Raw genomic sequence first — 16,797 nt, 5'->3', positions numbered from 1 at the left:
CCACCGGTGTTATATATTAGCTTTTAACACCCCTGTTAGTTACATCGTACCAAGTTGCATCTTCCTTAGTTACATCGTACCTAGGGTCGTTTACGTACATTGTAAGTGATATCGGGCCTAGTAACATCCTCTTTGTGACAAAGCTAGTGAGATTCACCTAAGTTACATCCTACCTAAGGTCATCTTACTTTTGGACATTATGCCTTAAGACATCTCATTTATTGACATCCTCCTACAGCCATGTGCAATCTTAATAATTGAGATGCTTCTTATAATATTAGTGATTCCAACTTAGGTATATTGAACATTTTTTAAATCGTGATAAGTGACCTCTCCCTAATTTGGGACCTATTATTTCGAACCTCTTGATAACAAACAGATATGGAAAATTTATTATGGGAAAATATTTTGTATCTACTACAATTCTTTTATCCACTCAACGAAAATACAATCTTTCATTATTGAAGTAACAAGAGAAAAATTACTAAGAGGTAAATACAAAGATACAAGTACCACGGATTGAATTAAAAAGTGCTTTGCTACGTCTGTTCTGATTACCTTATTTATCTTTCTCAAACTAAACACTTATTGAGTATGAGTTTGACAAAATATTTTAAATAGAAATACAGATATTTTGTAATCCATTTGGAAATAAGATTGAATTGTTTCGTTTGGTAAAACATGAACGACATTGTGCGCTCTAGGTTTTTAGCGATATCGAGTCTTTGGTTAATCCTTTATTTTGTTTATAGACCAAAGGGTGGGCAAAAAACTAAAAAAACAAATATTTGTTAATTTTGTGTTTCGCTCATTTTTCTAAATAGAGAGTAATAAGTAAGTAATTATTTATTTATTAGTTATGTATTAATAATAAATGTAACAAGTCTACCTGGACAAATAGACAACGACCAAAGTAAGACATCGAAAAATCCACTGCTTACATCATTACAATTATATAATGCAGCGGGATCCTGTTGGGTATTACATCGTGTGATGAGTTTTAAAGACGCGGAATCATTAAAGTTAAACAATTCAAACAAATCAAAATATTAACCAATTGAACGCAGTGCCGTACGAGGCCCTATCGCACACAACAATATGTACGAAGTAGGAATTGGAAATAAAGATAAAAACTGGCCCTTTAAATACGACAACGACACTGTTTGAGGTAGATACTTATAGGGGATATCATTGGGATGAAAGCCATGTTTATAAAATAATTGAATTAATTTAGCTGCTCTTGAGGCTGTTTCGTAAGGGCACTAACGCACGGTGCGAAAAACGTGCCTTAAATTTAGTTCATATTCCAGGTTCGTGACCAGTTAAGTTTGTCGCTAAATCGCAGCTAATTAGTTTTAACTAATCGAACTTGGTTTGGCAGGTGAAGGGAATTCTTTAAAACCATTTCGAAAAAGGGAGGTAACGATGGGTTATATAAATACTTTCATAGATGTTGGGATTACTAACGAAATTTCAAAGAAACTAAAACTTCCGCTTCGAAATATATATTAAGTAGAATTCTGAATTATTTAGATTATGTTACATTTTGTATATGGTTAATTAAAAAAAATAAAGATTCTTAATGGTTTTCAAAGGATGCTACTATATTTTTGATAGTTTATCCGACAAGTCTTATTACAGGGGACATTACCATGTTACATGTATATTATATAAGAGAAAGAAGTTACAAAATATTTTGTGACATTGAAATTTAAATAAACCAGCATTGCAAATAATAGATAACTTTTAAATTAATCTCTATAAAACAACAAAAGATAATTTTGTGATTAAACCATATGCGTATCATAAGGTACTTTCATTTCAAATTTTTGTTAATAGTTTTCTATCTCGACTGATTACCTTTCCGAGGGAACAAAGTCCCCTAGGAGGGGTTATACAATCACCGTGTCTGTCTGTCCTGCGAACGCGTTCGCATTATCCGTGCAAAGGTTAATCATTGCGTACGCAGTTTCTCAAAATTACTGCGTTCGCAGTTTCTCGAAGGGTTGGCAAAACCGCCATGTGACGGTGAGCGTTAACGGATTTATTTGCGGTTGGGTTGGGTTTGGATTGTCTTTGTTTCGTCAACGCTCACCGTCGCGACAGTTTTAATTCAGTTTGATTGGATATTTCGTTGTTGTAATGTGTAGATTGTGAATGTTGAGTTCATGTTATGACGGTTGTGGGTGTTGAGTGTGTTATGATGGTTGTGGATGTTGAGTCTGTTGTGTTTGTACGGGCGTTACCTCTCCAACTTCTTCTTAATGACTTTGGGACGGACCGAGTGCTGAGTGTTACACAACCTCTCAACATCCAATGGCAGGGTTTCCACCAATTGTTTACGGTATTCGTCTTAGTATCAATTTGCGATCGCACCAGGCGGGATTTAAACCCGAGACCCCCTGCTTGACAGGCAGACCTTTTACCACAGAACCACCGACACTTGTTACGCTTCATTAAAAATTAAACCTTCAGCTATATCGGAAGCGTATTTAATAGAGCACGAAATTTTGGTTTAATTTAAATGGAATTGAAATTGAAATTATTGCATCGAAGAAATTATAATTTAGCGTTTTCTCTATCGATTAAAAACAAATGCGCCACCCAGGTTTCGAACCCAGGCCATTCAGCTTGGCAGTCGAGCGCTCTATCACAGAACCACCGATAGCGGCTTAGATTCACTGAAAATAAGACACTCATCGTAAGCATAATAGGTAATAAAGTCTTGAATTTTTTTATTAATGAATTTATGAGGGCCTAATCTGGTTTTTTTACGAATGAAATTATGTTGATTTAATCTTGTTTGTTGTGTTTTTAACTGATCGAGATTACGTTCTTTTTTGTCTAATATTTGTATCTACTTTTTTTAAAGTTTATTTCCTTTTTCCCGCAAAACCGTCCAGTCTTAGAGGAACCTTTAAGAGCGTAAGTCATGCCCAAAAGCTTATCCGGTTTCATTATAACAACGTGAAAAATCGTATTTGTGAATGGTAAGGTGTTGCGCTTCTTGATATTATATATTCTATGGCTTGATTTTTAAGTATTTAAACAAATTTATTGCTTGACTGCGTTATAATATTTTTCTATGAGTTTTGTTTCTGAAGTCTGATTGATTGGGTTGTTATTGTGTATTTTTCTATTCGTTATTTTTATTTTTTGATACTCTAATATTTTAAACTGAATATAGTATAACGTTAATTCTGCGTATTTCGAATGTGCGTGACGTGGAGGGTATTTTCACGTTTTATTAGGATCAGTTTTTTAATTTTAAATATCTTTCGTTTTATTTGTATTTTATTTCGTTTTTTCACTCGTATATTTTTATCGAGTTGTATACATCGTGCGCTTACACTTATATTGGTCTGGTTTGAAACTGGGTCGTCATTACTTCATAATTTATTTTAAACGTTTTCTCGACTGATTAAGATGTTTAATTTGAAATAAAATGAGCGATAAAGATGCGGCAAGTATTTCGTAAGCGAGAAAAATACAAATACCCTCTGTAGATATTTCTTTCATTAAAATTGGCTTCGTATTATATTTAACTGATAAACTTGTACCGTAAATAGGGTTAAATTCAATTGTGCATTGTTTTAGTACGTCTAACTCGCTGTTGTAACTACTTAATTTATAATATTCTGAATAAATTATACTCTGTTGTTTCTTCTCAATTATTTAAATTATAATTAAAATTTTACACCGGGCGGGATTGAACCGGGATTACGTTTTTAGTAAATAACTCGGAATTGCGGAGATATATCTTTAAGAGTCATCTCGCAAAATTAATACCGCTAGGGACAATTCTTCCGAGGAGAGGTATATTTTTACTTGCCAACTCTTTTGTTTTTCTGTTCACTGGTTACACACAAGGTACATGATAAAATCTGTTTGTGGGCCAATTTAAGGCACGTCACAATTGGTAAGGACACGTTACACATAATTTTTGTACTCATCATTAATGTCGTGAGAAAAAACATCGAAATTTATCACAATGTGGGGACACTTCATTATTTTTCTGCTAAATTTAATTATACTTTCACTGGGGCTGGCAATGAAAAACTACCATATTTATAAACTTTACAGAATCGTACAACATTTCTGATTTTCAGTACACATTCTTTAGACAACCACGAACATGGATCCAGAGACATAAGTTACGCTATACAATCATGACGATATTATTTAAATAACGTTATTTTCTTATTTCACAACATCGCGTAAATCTTCGTACACACAACTCTTAGCTACAGAAAGCTATGTTCGAAATGAAAGATAGATTGCTTCAAAATTTAAAGCTTTCTCGTAACTTTTCTAAGAAGAATTGGAACATTCCACGACTTCAAAACTCTTTTACAAATATTTTAGTTAACACGTCACTTTTGCGCGTGACAATAAATAAGCGTTACTTAAGTGTTATTTGTTTATTATGTCTTAAGCTTGTTGTGTCCGTTTTAGTGTTATTGAATTGATTACGTGGTTGGTATCGGCACATTTCCAGATCATGTCGAACATTGTTTATTAAGACTGACTGCACATGGATGATAGCCGACGTGTATTTTAATTAGTTGTTAAGTGTTGCGTACTTTTTCCTACGACGAATTGCCTTTCTATATACTTGTGGATATGTTTCCTTTCGATTGGTGATGTTGAACAATATTTCTATTCCCAACACTATGGCACTTGCGCTGAGGAATGTGACGATGAACAGAAACGTAAAGAAAACGTCTGATAATGTTAGAATTATGTCATATTGCAAAGGCAATTCCCATTTATGTTTGACGTAAACATTATATCGCAGATCACCAAAAATGTATTCGAAAGTTCTCGTTTCAAAAATTCTTAGAACTCTGTTCAGAAAATTCAATGAATATTCTTTTATTAGGAAAAATAAACATTAAAATAAAATTAGATAAAAGGTAGTCTTGTTAACCTAAAATTTGCAAATGGTTAAACTATTGTTAGTTAATAATAATAAAATAATAATCAGCTTGGCTAATACCCAAGGCACCACCCTAGGCCTAAGTCATCGAGCGACTTTTAAAACCTTTAATTCAGGTGGCTGGGCTACAATGCGTAGGAGGGTGGTGGCAAGCCACGCGACCCAACAGCCCCCTACACTAACTATTACCGTTAGGGTATTTAGTTTTATTTCTAAAGGCCCTAAAAATGAAATATTTAAATCGCAAAGAATAATGCGCATGATTCTCAAACATAATTACGGAAATGAACGCGCAGAAAACGATCTTATGACCACTCGGTTAGTGCTCATGCAGGTAAAACTATCAAATAACAGTTTCATAACATCCACGGAGTAGAGTACATAAATTTCCATTAACTGTCACAATAAATCAGGAATTTAAAACAACTTCTCATTATTTTACTGAATTTTTTAAATATCTTTCATTCAAAAACCGATTTAATTTTTTTTTAAAAAAACTCCTTTTTATTTCTAAGATGAAATATTTGTTTTATCCTTAATGTTTTTCTTCTCTGATTTAGGTGTTTTGAATGATAGTCTCTAAAAATTAAAATGACAAAAGGGTCCTGTACACCCAAAAGTATATCATTCTTTATCAAAATAATGACTTATTATTAAATCTTCTCCTTAAACTGATTATTAAACGATCCGTCTCTAGAAAAAAATGTACAAAAAGAATCAACTGATCATTCCTGAACACAAACCCATACCTAGAGTTAATATTTTCCAAATATTTTAAAGATTTATTTTGATGCACCATGTAAGAGTATGGATTTGAGATATGTCCTTTAGATATAAATAGTTGTAACTTTTGGCGTTCAATATCTTGAAGTATTAAACTCCCAGCTATTTCGTAGAGAAGGTTTGGGGCTAGCAGAACTACATATCCGTTAGAAATGTTATAATAATGATCTTCATCTAGTAAATCAGTGGCTAGAATAAAACAGTCAGGCTCATACAGCTCGAGTACCTCCAACACACGCTTCAAAAGTGATTGCAATGGCGCCTGTAAAAAAATATTAACTATGGCAAATCCGGCTTTGTAACTATATGGATACAATTTCATTGTAATTCTAAAGAAATAAAGATAAATTGAAAATTTACTTTTTATCTTTATTTAGCAAAACAATAAATGGTAAAGCATGTTTAATTTAGGTCAATTAGAGAATTTAATACAAGGGAAGTTTGTAAAACAGTTTAAAATAAAATTGCAGCAAAATTTGAAGCTCACTAATTTGTAAATCCTTTCATAAGGTGTTATTTTAAAGAAGCAAACCCCTTTTAAAGTGCTTTATATAAAATTATTTAAGTAAAGCAGAATAAAAATTATCTGAAATTCAAGCCTCGATTACCTTGAGTGATTGACCTCTTGACTATCCAAATATAGTGTTTTGATAAGATTTTATTTAAAAGAAGTTTCGACAATCATGCGTATTTGAAACCAACGATAATTTACTTTCAAAATTAAGAGTAAATCGATATTTTGATAAGGTATTGTTATTTTAAAGCATTACGCAAACTGATAATTTGTATCGTCTTCACTTTGGTTTCACTGTTCTTTTATTTAATGAAATTTTGAGTTTAAGTATTTTGGGAACTCAATAATTAAAATTCTTAAAATATAAAAGCTTATATATAAGAAATACTCCAAATATCACGAAAATGTATTTAAATTTTGTTATATTTTACTGTAGTTATAAGCTTATACGTGTAATCAATTTTTCTTTAACCAATTATCTAAATTTCAACTATAAGAGAGGGGGGTGTCTATCCGGTGATTGAGAATTTCATTCTCAATCACCGGATAGACACAAAGAGCTTGGCTCCCGCCGTTCACCCGCGCCTATCCCGTTCCTCCCCCACCCGCGCCTCTCCTCCCTTGATCACCAGAATTTCTAATCACCAGAATTTCTAATCACCAGATTCTCCCGTTCACGGGTTGCTTTCCCCCAACCCCCATTCACTGGATACTTTATCTCTCGTTCACCAGCTCCTTTCCCCCATTGCTTTCACCCCTTCTAATCACCAGTTGCTTTCCCCCAACCCCCATTCACTGGATACTTTATCTCTCGTTCACCAGCTCCTTTCCCCCATTGCTTTCACCCCTTCTAATCACCAGTTGCTTTCCCCCATCTCTAGGCAATAAAAACAACCATAATTGTTATCTCTCATACTATCGATCCCAATCGCTAGAAATTGGCTTTTTCCCCATTCGCTATAAATCGCAGCAGTTTGCCAGAATTAGTTTTATCTCTCCGAAATAATTAATGTACCCAAAATTGGACCGCCAGTTTATTATTCTTTTTAGGGGAATCTCTATGGGAGTTTAACATTACAATAAAGCTAAAAGGTCCAGTTTGGGGTACATTTGGTCCGAAATGGGGTACATAGGGCCGAAAATGGTGACTTTGGTCGTTTTTGGGGTACATTTGGTCCATTTTGGTCCATTTTTGGGTACATCCCTGCTTTCCCCCATCCCCATTCTCCAAAATTAGTTTTCCTCGCGCAGATATCTGGAGATTAGATTTTTACCCGTTTGCTTATCGCTTTCGAACCCCTTAATTTCTAATCTCTAGGCAATAAAAACAAGTTATTTACATTTAATTTTTTATTTTAGAACTTTGTTTTACATGTTAGTAGGTACTATCAGATATTCCATTAGATGGTTATCTTGTACATTACACAATTAAAACAAATTAAAGTAGTTAAGTTTACAGGCATTTAAATGGGGTGAAACGATCTCCTGCAACTTAATTTAATTAAAAGTTCTAACTCACGTATTTGTAGTGTTTAGCAACAGTATCGTCTGACATCCGAGGGACAGTTACAAACGTCTTCTTCTGGTACAGGTGAGAAGCTTTTGTCAGAGACCGTAGTTGCTTTTGGCGTCGGGGGAATGTCCCATTCTAGCGAAAGGTACTTTTTTTCCGATGGTGAATTATCCCTAGCCGGACAGTTTGGAAAGAATCTAGCATGTTCAAGTTCTGGTACGTCTCCTGATTTCCATCCTTCTAATACGCCATGGCATTTGTAACATCGTACTTCATCGCCCCGCTGAATATAGTAGAATCCAGCCTTCGCTAGTTGCTCCTTAGTGACGTGCGGATTTTTCCAGTGACGAAACGTTTCAAGTCGATACACTTCAATGTCCATAGCTGATCTAGACCAAATACGTTCTATAGTTTCAAATGATACATTCTCTAAGCCTACATTTACCCCTAAGTCTACTAAACCTAATTTTATCAATATGGTTAAATTTCTACGCTAAAATTATCAATATAAATGCTTTTTTCAATATGCAAATTGTTTTAAATATGTCTAAAAATATAGTCTATTACCAAGAAAAAATAGTTACTTACTTTATGGGTAGAAATCCTTTGTCAAGCTGTAGAAAAGACTGAGCGAACCGTCAGCAGGTCTTTACTCGTCAATGTGCCGTAGAGAAATGACGCACGGAAGATTAATTTATTCCTATCTTGTTGAGAATAATTCATCACGTGATCTAAACTTCAAATAACCCTCAAATTCTATTGGCTGTCTCTCTCTGACAGTTTAAACTGCCTCTAATGATTGACGGCACATATTAACCCACTTGAGTATTTGGAAAAAACCCTTTGCTACTCAAGGAGAGTTTTGGAAATACCACGTTGACGATATCAAAATCGAGCTCTCACTTGAAAATGTTTACGGAAAACAATCCTCTTGGAAAATTGAGTTACGTAGAAGATTGCTAAAAAATGGCTATGTGTTAAGTTTTTTTCAATAATGAGTCTAATTTTTTACATTTTAAAGTATTTATTAAGAGTGAAAAATCCTATGACTACACTGACGGCATATCTTAAGTACCGGTGGAAAAATCCAGTGCTCAAAGTTCAGTTATCTTATTAAACGTGCGCGTGCACAGAAAAATGAACGAGTCACGTGATAGTAACTTAATTTCTACGCTAATCTTACCCCTACTAGACCTAATTTCTGTCTAATACATTTCCAATATATATAAAAGAATGCCTAAAAATTTCATTTTAAATATAATAAAATAGCCTAGCTGATTATTATTATTATAACTTACTTTTCAGCGTGACCTTCAATGACTATTCCCAATGCTAAGACTCTTTATTGAGATAACTAAGAATTGATTCCCATGACTACCCTGACGGCATATCTTAAGTACCAGTGGAAAAAAAATCCATTGCTCAAAGTTCAGTTATCTTATTAATCGGGTGCGCGCGCACAGAAAATGAAAGTCACGTGAGAATCGGTACGTCACTGAAAATAGTGGAAGTGTCATCACTAGAGTTCTTTTATCAATATATTTAATTAAGGATTATTTCAAAGTTTAGATGGCGCCATGGTTCTCAAAGCAGTGATATTAAAAGATCTCAACGGGTGGAATTGGAGAAACGCTAAAAATATTATCGACATATTCATTCTCCCTAAGTATAAATAAATAAATAAATACATTCTTGGCATAGTAGTAGGATTTTAAGAAAAAAATTAAATACGGAAAATCAATTATTTTATTTTAAAGGTTTTGTGATTTCTCACCAAACAATTTCAACATCTTCAATGTAGGCTATCACATCAGGGGCATCTCAAAAATCTTTTTCCTCTGATCTCCTAGTTTCTGCCTCTGTCTTTAGTATTTATAAATATTTTCCTATCCATAAACCATTTCCTAACTGGTGGACATTGATAACACTAAAAGTTTACTTATAATAATATGCTGAAATACATTTTCCAATACGCAAAAAATTAAAGCTAGACCTAAAAACCTGTAAAGTGTAAATAGTTAAGACTAAATTTCTAAGCCTAGCCCATGAAAGTACATTTTCCGTAAATCATATCCTAACATGAATGCATTTGTTTTTTTTTAAAAAATATGCTAATTAATTTCGTAAACAAGCATAAATTTTAGTTCGCCCTTCCTCCAAAATATCTAATAGAGCTAGTACATTCTCGATAAATATACATGTTCTTGGGGAATAAGAGACGTTTTTTATCAAAGTAAGCCAAGTTTAAAGCTTATTGTCATTGGTTCCATAACAAAAACCACATTCGGATCAAAATAAATTTATTTATTTTATTTTTATACAGATTTTTTTTCATTTTTTTTGCCTTAATTTCAATTTTGGGAGTCGGTACCCGTTTCACCGAAGATGAAGATGCTTCGTTTTATTCAGCGTTGGGTAAATCGCCGTGTAAAAAAACATCTAGCATTGCATTAACTTTTTCCTCGTCCTCGTCCGAGACCCCTACAATACGTCTCTCGATCTATAAAGTAAAGAAATCAAAATAATAAGCTAAAAGATAATCCATACCTTCTATTCACTAGTTCAATTTATCACTGTCTCATATATCCACTATCGTACATACATACATTCATACACTAACTTACTAACGCTTTAGTCTCCGCAAGTTTTTATGTTGTATAATCAAAGTTTTGAATTGAATAATAATAATAATAATAATAATAATTAGATCAAAACAAATTTCAAGCTTACGTTAATGTATTCCCTTGAGTGAGGGCCCAATCTTTGAAAAATCTTCTCAATGACGACATGGGTAGCTAGATGGACGTCGATGTAACCTTCGTCCTCTTGCAGGTTCAATTCACGTAAATACCAGTTTTTATATTTTCTTAACATTATTTCTAACGTTCTAAACGAAAATTGTTTTTCGTTTGGCATATCAGGCTTAAAAGAAAACCTAAGAACTGCTTTAGTTACACGCATATCCACGTTATTTTCCATAGCTAATATTTAGCCCTTAAACTTGCTCGTAATTACGAAGAATGTAAAAATGTAGAATGCTCGCTCCTATATTTATGCCAAATCAGAAATCACTTGAAATAATAACTTCATTTGGTACTTAAAAAACGGTGAGAGGTGGGAGGAGGGGTTTGGTAATTTATAAATTTTTATAATCAAATGTACCATAGCAAAAGTATATAAATAATCAAGAAGTGCACTAATTATTATTTTCGCTCGCCAGGTAATTTCGTTTGATTTCCGTTTCGCACGGACGCAGATAACATGGTAACGCGACTACAGCGAACCGATAAAGCTAATTAATAAAATATTGTCAACCATTTGATATTAGAAATGTTAAAATAAAACTTTTACAGATAAATCTAATTTATAAAATATTGCCAATTGAGGGTTTGCAAGTTAGTTTGATTATAGGTTTTGAGTGTTAGAATAGAAATAACGCTAAATACAGGGTTAAATTCAATTCAAAATAAAAGACCATGACAATAAAAAATAACCTTTAAAATATAAATCGCGAAGAAAATGAAGTAACGCGACTTTTAAAATTAGTATAAAATGTTTAATCCCTCTGAAAACGTGAAAATTCATATAGGACAAAACCCAAATACATGTTTACTGAGCTTAGCACTCTACTTTTTCAATCCTCTATTCTCAATGGTGGCCTCTATTTTTACCATCGTCTGCTTCGTAAACTTTATGGATGCATTGGAAGGGCTCAAATTAAGCTAAGTGGGTACACTTCTTGTTTAATTTATATACTTCTAACCATATTAAAGTATCAATTTTAATAAAAGGAATTCAACTTAAGTGTTGTTTTGCTATCTGAAATTCGAAAACAAAGAAGGTAGTACAGGGGTACTTAAGTTGATTTTAATATTTTTTTTAGAAATAACTTAAGTATACAGCGAAATAATCATTAGTGGTATCTAATTTTTTAAGTGCCCACATACTTCTCATCTCGTATAAAAGAGGGTCATTTTTGTACTATAAAACCATTCCATTCCTGAAATCCGCTACAGGAAAAAAGTTGATTAAGCTAAGCAATTTACGAGCGACGTCCTAGCGTACTTGTAATTAAGAAAGTAAGTACTTAGTTTTACGATTTTGCTTAAAACTATGATTTTAAATCGATAAAGTGAAACACGTAAAGTGTCCCTGACCAAAATTGTTTCACAAACATCTGTACCGTTTAATAAGATACGAGTATGATAACGATTTCTAGAGCCCTATGTTCGATAATGATTCATTAGGAAAATTTGAATATAGTTTAAATTTTTAATTACTTATTTTTTGGTTTGACTACCAATTTGGAGGACTACTGTTTTGATTTTGATATAACTAAATTTGATTGGTTTTCGAAAAGTTTTCTCTTCTACCCCCGCCCCCAGTTTATAATTATGATGTCAGTTGTAAATTGTTTTTTTTCGAGTATAAAAAGGGTAAACAGAAAAATTGAGAGATAGTATTAAGAAAACAGCCAATTCGAATTGTTTCGGAATCGGCTCGAGGGACTAAGTACGTAGATATACGTCAATTGTAAATTCTAAACTTTGTATATATATTATATTCAATCATTCATTCATTCTTACTAATTTTATAGTAATGGATCCTATTTCCATAACTTTGGCCTCGGGAAATGAGTACGTCGGTACGACAACCGAATCTATGATTTGCTTTCACTGCGGCGAATGTACGGAAGAATTGGCAGTAAGAGGCGGAGGACTCTTCTTTTGCTGGGGTCGAGAGTGCGCGCATTATCAAATGGGAGTAATTTTTCGACATGGTAATGTCTATACCAAACACATCCCAGGGCATCTTATAAAGGAGTTCCCGCCCCATCTCCGCTGTACGTACTGTGGAAGAAGAGGGTCGAAGAGAAGCCGTCGACGGGAGGAGTGCTCAGCGTTCGATTTCATGGGATGCTGTCATTACCCTAAGCCTCCCAGAGACCGAACTGTAGTTCGTTTTATAAATAGATAAATAAATAAATAAAATTGCGAATAATTTACAAATAAATGTCTATTGACTTTTCTTCATCCTATAATATAAGTTTATTCCTAAATTTTTAAGCTTATTACAATAAGATTTCTTTAAGAGAGAGAGAGAGAGAAAAGAATTGCTTAAATTAGGAAGTAATAATGAATCTATTGAATCCAATGTAAAGAAAATGCATCAAGATATTAACTTGGAAAATCCAAAAGATGATTCACCAGTAAGCAGTATTCAGTTAATTAAAAATCATAAACAAAAACCGACTGATTACGGTGCATCAAGATATAATATTTGTATATCTTCGAAAAAAGGTGAATCATTAAACATCAACAATGCGGTAATTTACTTATAATATATTTTATATGAAAATAATTAAAGGTTTTATAAATGATAAATTATATTATAGATTATAGGTGGATCTAATAGCAAAATAGTATACGTCCAGGTAAAGTATTGTTTTATTTAGAAGTTTAAATATTAAGTTAATGGTTTATTTTAGAATAACTATATGTTAAATGATTTATTTTAGAATAGCGTTGATACATATGGTGGTAGGACAACATTAGAAAGTAGGTATATTGATTTAAAAAAACTATCGATTAATTAAACATTTTAATAATATTTTTACATAGCTTCGATAGTATCCAGAGATTGTACGATTGTTATTACAAAATGAAACTAATTTATTTTATAATAAATATAGGTAGTAAAATGCTGCAAAAACCTCTGACTCTACGTTCAATACGTTAAAATAGATTACAATACGTAAATATAGGTGAAAAAATACTAGAAAAACACGCATACTATTATTTTTTTTAATTTTTGGAAATACACAACATCCACCAGTTACTTCGCAATGACGAACTGGCTGCTCTCTTTGTCCCAGGAGACATGACCAATGAGTTGGCAAAGTACGGAAAAGACTCGTACATCCAAGAATTGGCAACAGGTGGCGCAAAAAATTACGTCTTGAGAATAGCGTTGATACATATGGTGGTAGGACAACATTAGAAAGTAGGTATATTGATTTAAAAAAACTATCGATTAATTAAACATTTTAATAATATTTTTACATAGCTTCGATAGTATCCAGAGATTGTACGATTGTTATTACAAAATGAAACTAATTTATTTTATAATAAATATAGGTAGTAAAATGCTGCAAAAACCTCTGACTCTACGTTCAATACGTTAAAATAGATTACAATACGTAAATATAGGTGAAAAAATACTAGAAAAACACGCATACTATTATTTTTTTTAATTTTTGGAAATACACAACATCCACCAGTTACTTCGCAATGACGAACTGGCTGCTCTCTTTGTCCCAGGAGACATGACCAATGAGTTGGCAAAGTACGGAAAAGACTCGTACATCCAAGAATTGGCAACAGGTGGCGCAAAAAATTACGCCTTGATTTATACGGAACACGTAATTTTTTGCACCACCTGTTGCCAATTCTTGGATGTACGAGTCTTTTCCGTACTTTGCCAACTCATTGGTCATGTCTCCTGGGACAAAGAGAGCAGCCAGTTCGTCATTGCGAAGTAACTGGTGGATGTTGTGTATTTCCAAAAATTAAAAAAAATAATAGTATGCGTGTTTTTCTAGTATTTTTTCACCTATATTTACGTATTGTAATCTATTTTAACGTATTGAACGTAGAGTCAGAGGTTTTTGCAGCATTTTACTACCTATATTTATTATAAAATAAATTAGTTTCATTTTGTAATAACAATCGTACAATCTCTGGATACTATCGAAGCTATGTAAAAATATTATTAAAATGTTTAATTAATCGATAGTTTTTTTAAATCAATATACCTACTTTCTAATGTTGTCCTACCACCATATGTATCAACGCTATTCTAAAATAAATCATTTAACATATAGTTATTCTAAAATAAACCATTAACTTAATATTTAAACTTCTAAATAAAACAATACTTTACCTGGACGTATACTATTTTGCTATTAGATCCACCTATAATCTATAATATAATTTATCATTTATAAAACCTTTAATTATTTTCATATAAAATATATTATAAGTAAATTACCGCATTGTTGATGTTTAATGATTCACCTTTTTTCGAAGATATACAAATATTATATCTTGATGCACCGTAATCAGTCGGTTTTTGTTTATGATTTTTAATTAACTGAATACTGCTTACTGGTGAATCATCTTTTGGATTTTCCAAGTTAATATCTTGATGCATTTTCTTTACATTGGATTCAATAGATTCATTATTACTTCCTAATTTAAGCAATTCTTTTCTCTCTCTCTCTCTCTTAAAGAAATCTTATTGTAATAAGCTTAAAAATTTAGGAATAAACTTATATTATAGGATGAAGAAAAGTCAATAGACATTTATTTGTAAATTATTCGCAATTTTATTTATTTATTTATCTATTTATAAAACGAACTACAGTTCGGTCTCTGGGAGGCTTAGGGTAATGACAGCATCCCATGAAATCGAACGCTGAGCACTCCTCCCGTCGACGGCTTCTCTTCGACCCTCTTCTTCCACAGTACGTACAGCGGAGATGGGGCGGGAACTCCTTTATAAGATGCCCTGGGATGTGTTTGGTATAGACATTACCATGTCGAAAAATTACTCCCATTTGATAATGCGCGCACTCTCGACCCCAGCAAAAGAAGAGTCCTCCGCCTCTTACTGCCAATTCTTCCGTACATTCGCCGCAGTGAAAGCAAATCATAGATTCGGTTGTCGTACCGACGTACTCATTTCCCGAGGCCAAAGTTATGGAAATAGGATCCATTACTATAAAATTAGTAAGAATGAATGAATGATTGAATATAATATATATACAAAGTTTAGAATTTACAATTGACGTATATCTACGTACTTAGTCCCTCGAGCCGATTCCGAAACAATTCGAATTGGCTGTTTTCTTAATACTATCTCTCAATTTTTCTGTTTACCCTTTTTATACTCGAAAAAAACAATTTACAACTGACATCATAATTATAAACTGGGGGCGGGGGTAGAAGAGAAAACTTTTCGAAAACCAATCAAATTTAGTTATATCAAAATCAAAACAGTAGTCCTCCAAATTGGTAGTCAAACCAAAAAATAAGTAATTAAAAATTTAAACTATATTCAAATTTTCCTAATGAATCATTATCGAACATAGGGCTCTAGAAATCGTTATCATACTCGTATCTTATTAAACGGTACAGATGTTTGTGAAACAATTTTGGTCAGGGACACTTTACGTGTTTCACTTTATCGATTTAAAATCATAGTTTTAAGCAAAATCGTAAAACTAAGTACTTACTTTCTTAATTACAAGTACGCTAGGACGTCGCTCGTAAATTGCTTAGCTTAATCAACTTTTTTCCTGTAGCGGATTTCAGGAATGGAATGGTTTTATAGTACAAAAATGACCCTCTTTTATACGAGATGAGAAGTATGTGGGCACTTAAAAAATTAGATACCACTAATGATTATTTCGCTGTATACTTAAGTTATTTCTAAAAAAAATATTAAAATCAACTTAAGTACCCCTGTACTACCTTCTTTGTTTTCGAATTTCAGATAGCAAAACAACACTTAAGTTGAATTCCTTTTATTAAAATTGATACTTTAATATGGTTAGAAGTATATAAATTAAACAAGAAGTGTACCCACTTAGCTTAATTTGAGCCCTTCCAATGCATCCATAAAGTTTACGAAGCAGACGATGGTAAAAATAGAGGCCACCATTGAGAATAGAGGATTGAAAAAGTAGAGTGCTAAGCTCAGTAAACATGTATTTGGGTTTTGTCCTATATGAATTTTCACGTTTTCAGAGGGATTAAACATTTTATACTAATTTTAAAAGTCGCGTTACTTCATTTTCTTCGCGATTTATATTTTAAAGGTTATTTTTTATTGTCATGGTCTTTTATTTTGAATTGAATTTAACCCTGTATTTAGCGTTATTTCTATTCTAACACTCAAAACCTATAATCAAACTAACTTGCAAACCCTCAATTGGCAATATTTTATAAATTAGATTTATCTGTAAAAGTTTTATTTTAACATTTC

General features: G+C 32.6%; 1 protein-coding gene across 1 annotated transcript; it reads right to left on the bottom strand.

Annotated features, from left to right (window-relative positions):
- Window positions 1-7,698: 7,698 nt before the first annotated feature.
- Window positions 7,699-8,374, bottom strand: LOC149954605 (death-associated inhibitor of apoptosis 2-like). The gene is made up of 2 exons (XM_090167650.1): window positions 8,338-8,374; window positions 7,699-8,138 (listed from the first exon to the last, which is right to left on the bottom strand). Exon 2 carries the CDS (start codon window positions 8,129-8,131, stop codon window positions 7,769-7,771), a length of 363 nt encoding a protein of 120 aa, XP_090023776.1. The 5' UTR covers window positions 8,132-8,138; window positions 8,338-8,374; the 3' UTR covers window positions 7,699-7,768.
- Window positions 8,375-16,797: the final 8,423 nt, after the last annotated feature.

This window comes from Leiobunum rupestre, chromosome 3 (genome assembly GCF_980474605.1).
Source record: "Leiobunum rupestre chromosome 3, qqLeiRupe1.1.hap1, whole genome shotgun sequence".
In the NCBI taxonomy this organism is placed as follows: Eukaryota; Metazoa; Arthropoda; class Arachnida; order Opiliones; family Sclerosomatidae; genus Leiobunum; species Leiobunum rupestre.
This window is presented reverse-complemented; position numbering and strand designations above follow the sequence as displayed.

Coding starts and splice junctions, on each gene's coding strand:
- LOC149954605 (XM_090167650.1), bottom strand. CDS start 8,131: ATGGACATTGAAGTGTATCGACTTGAAACGTTTCGTCACTGGAAAAAT.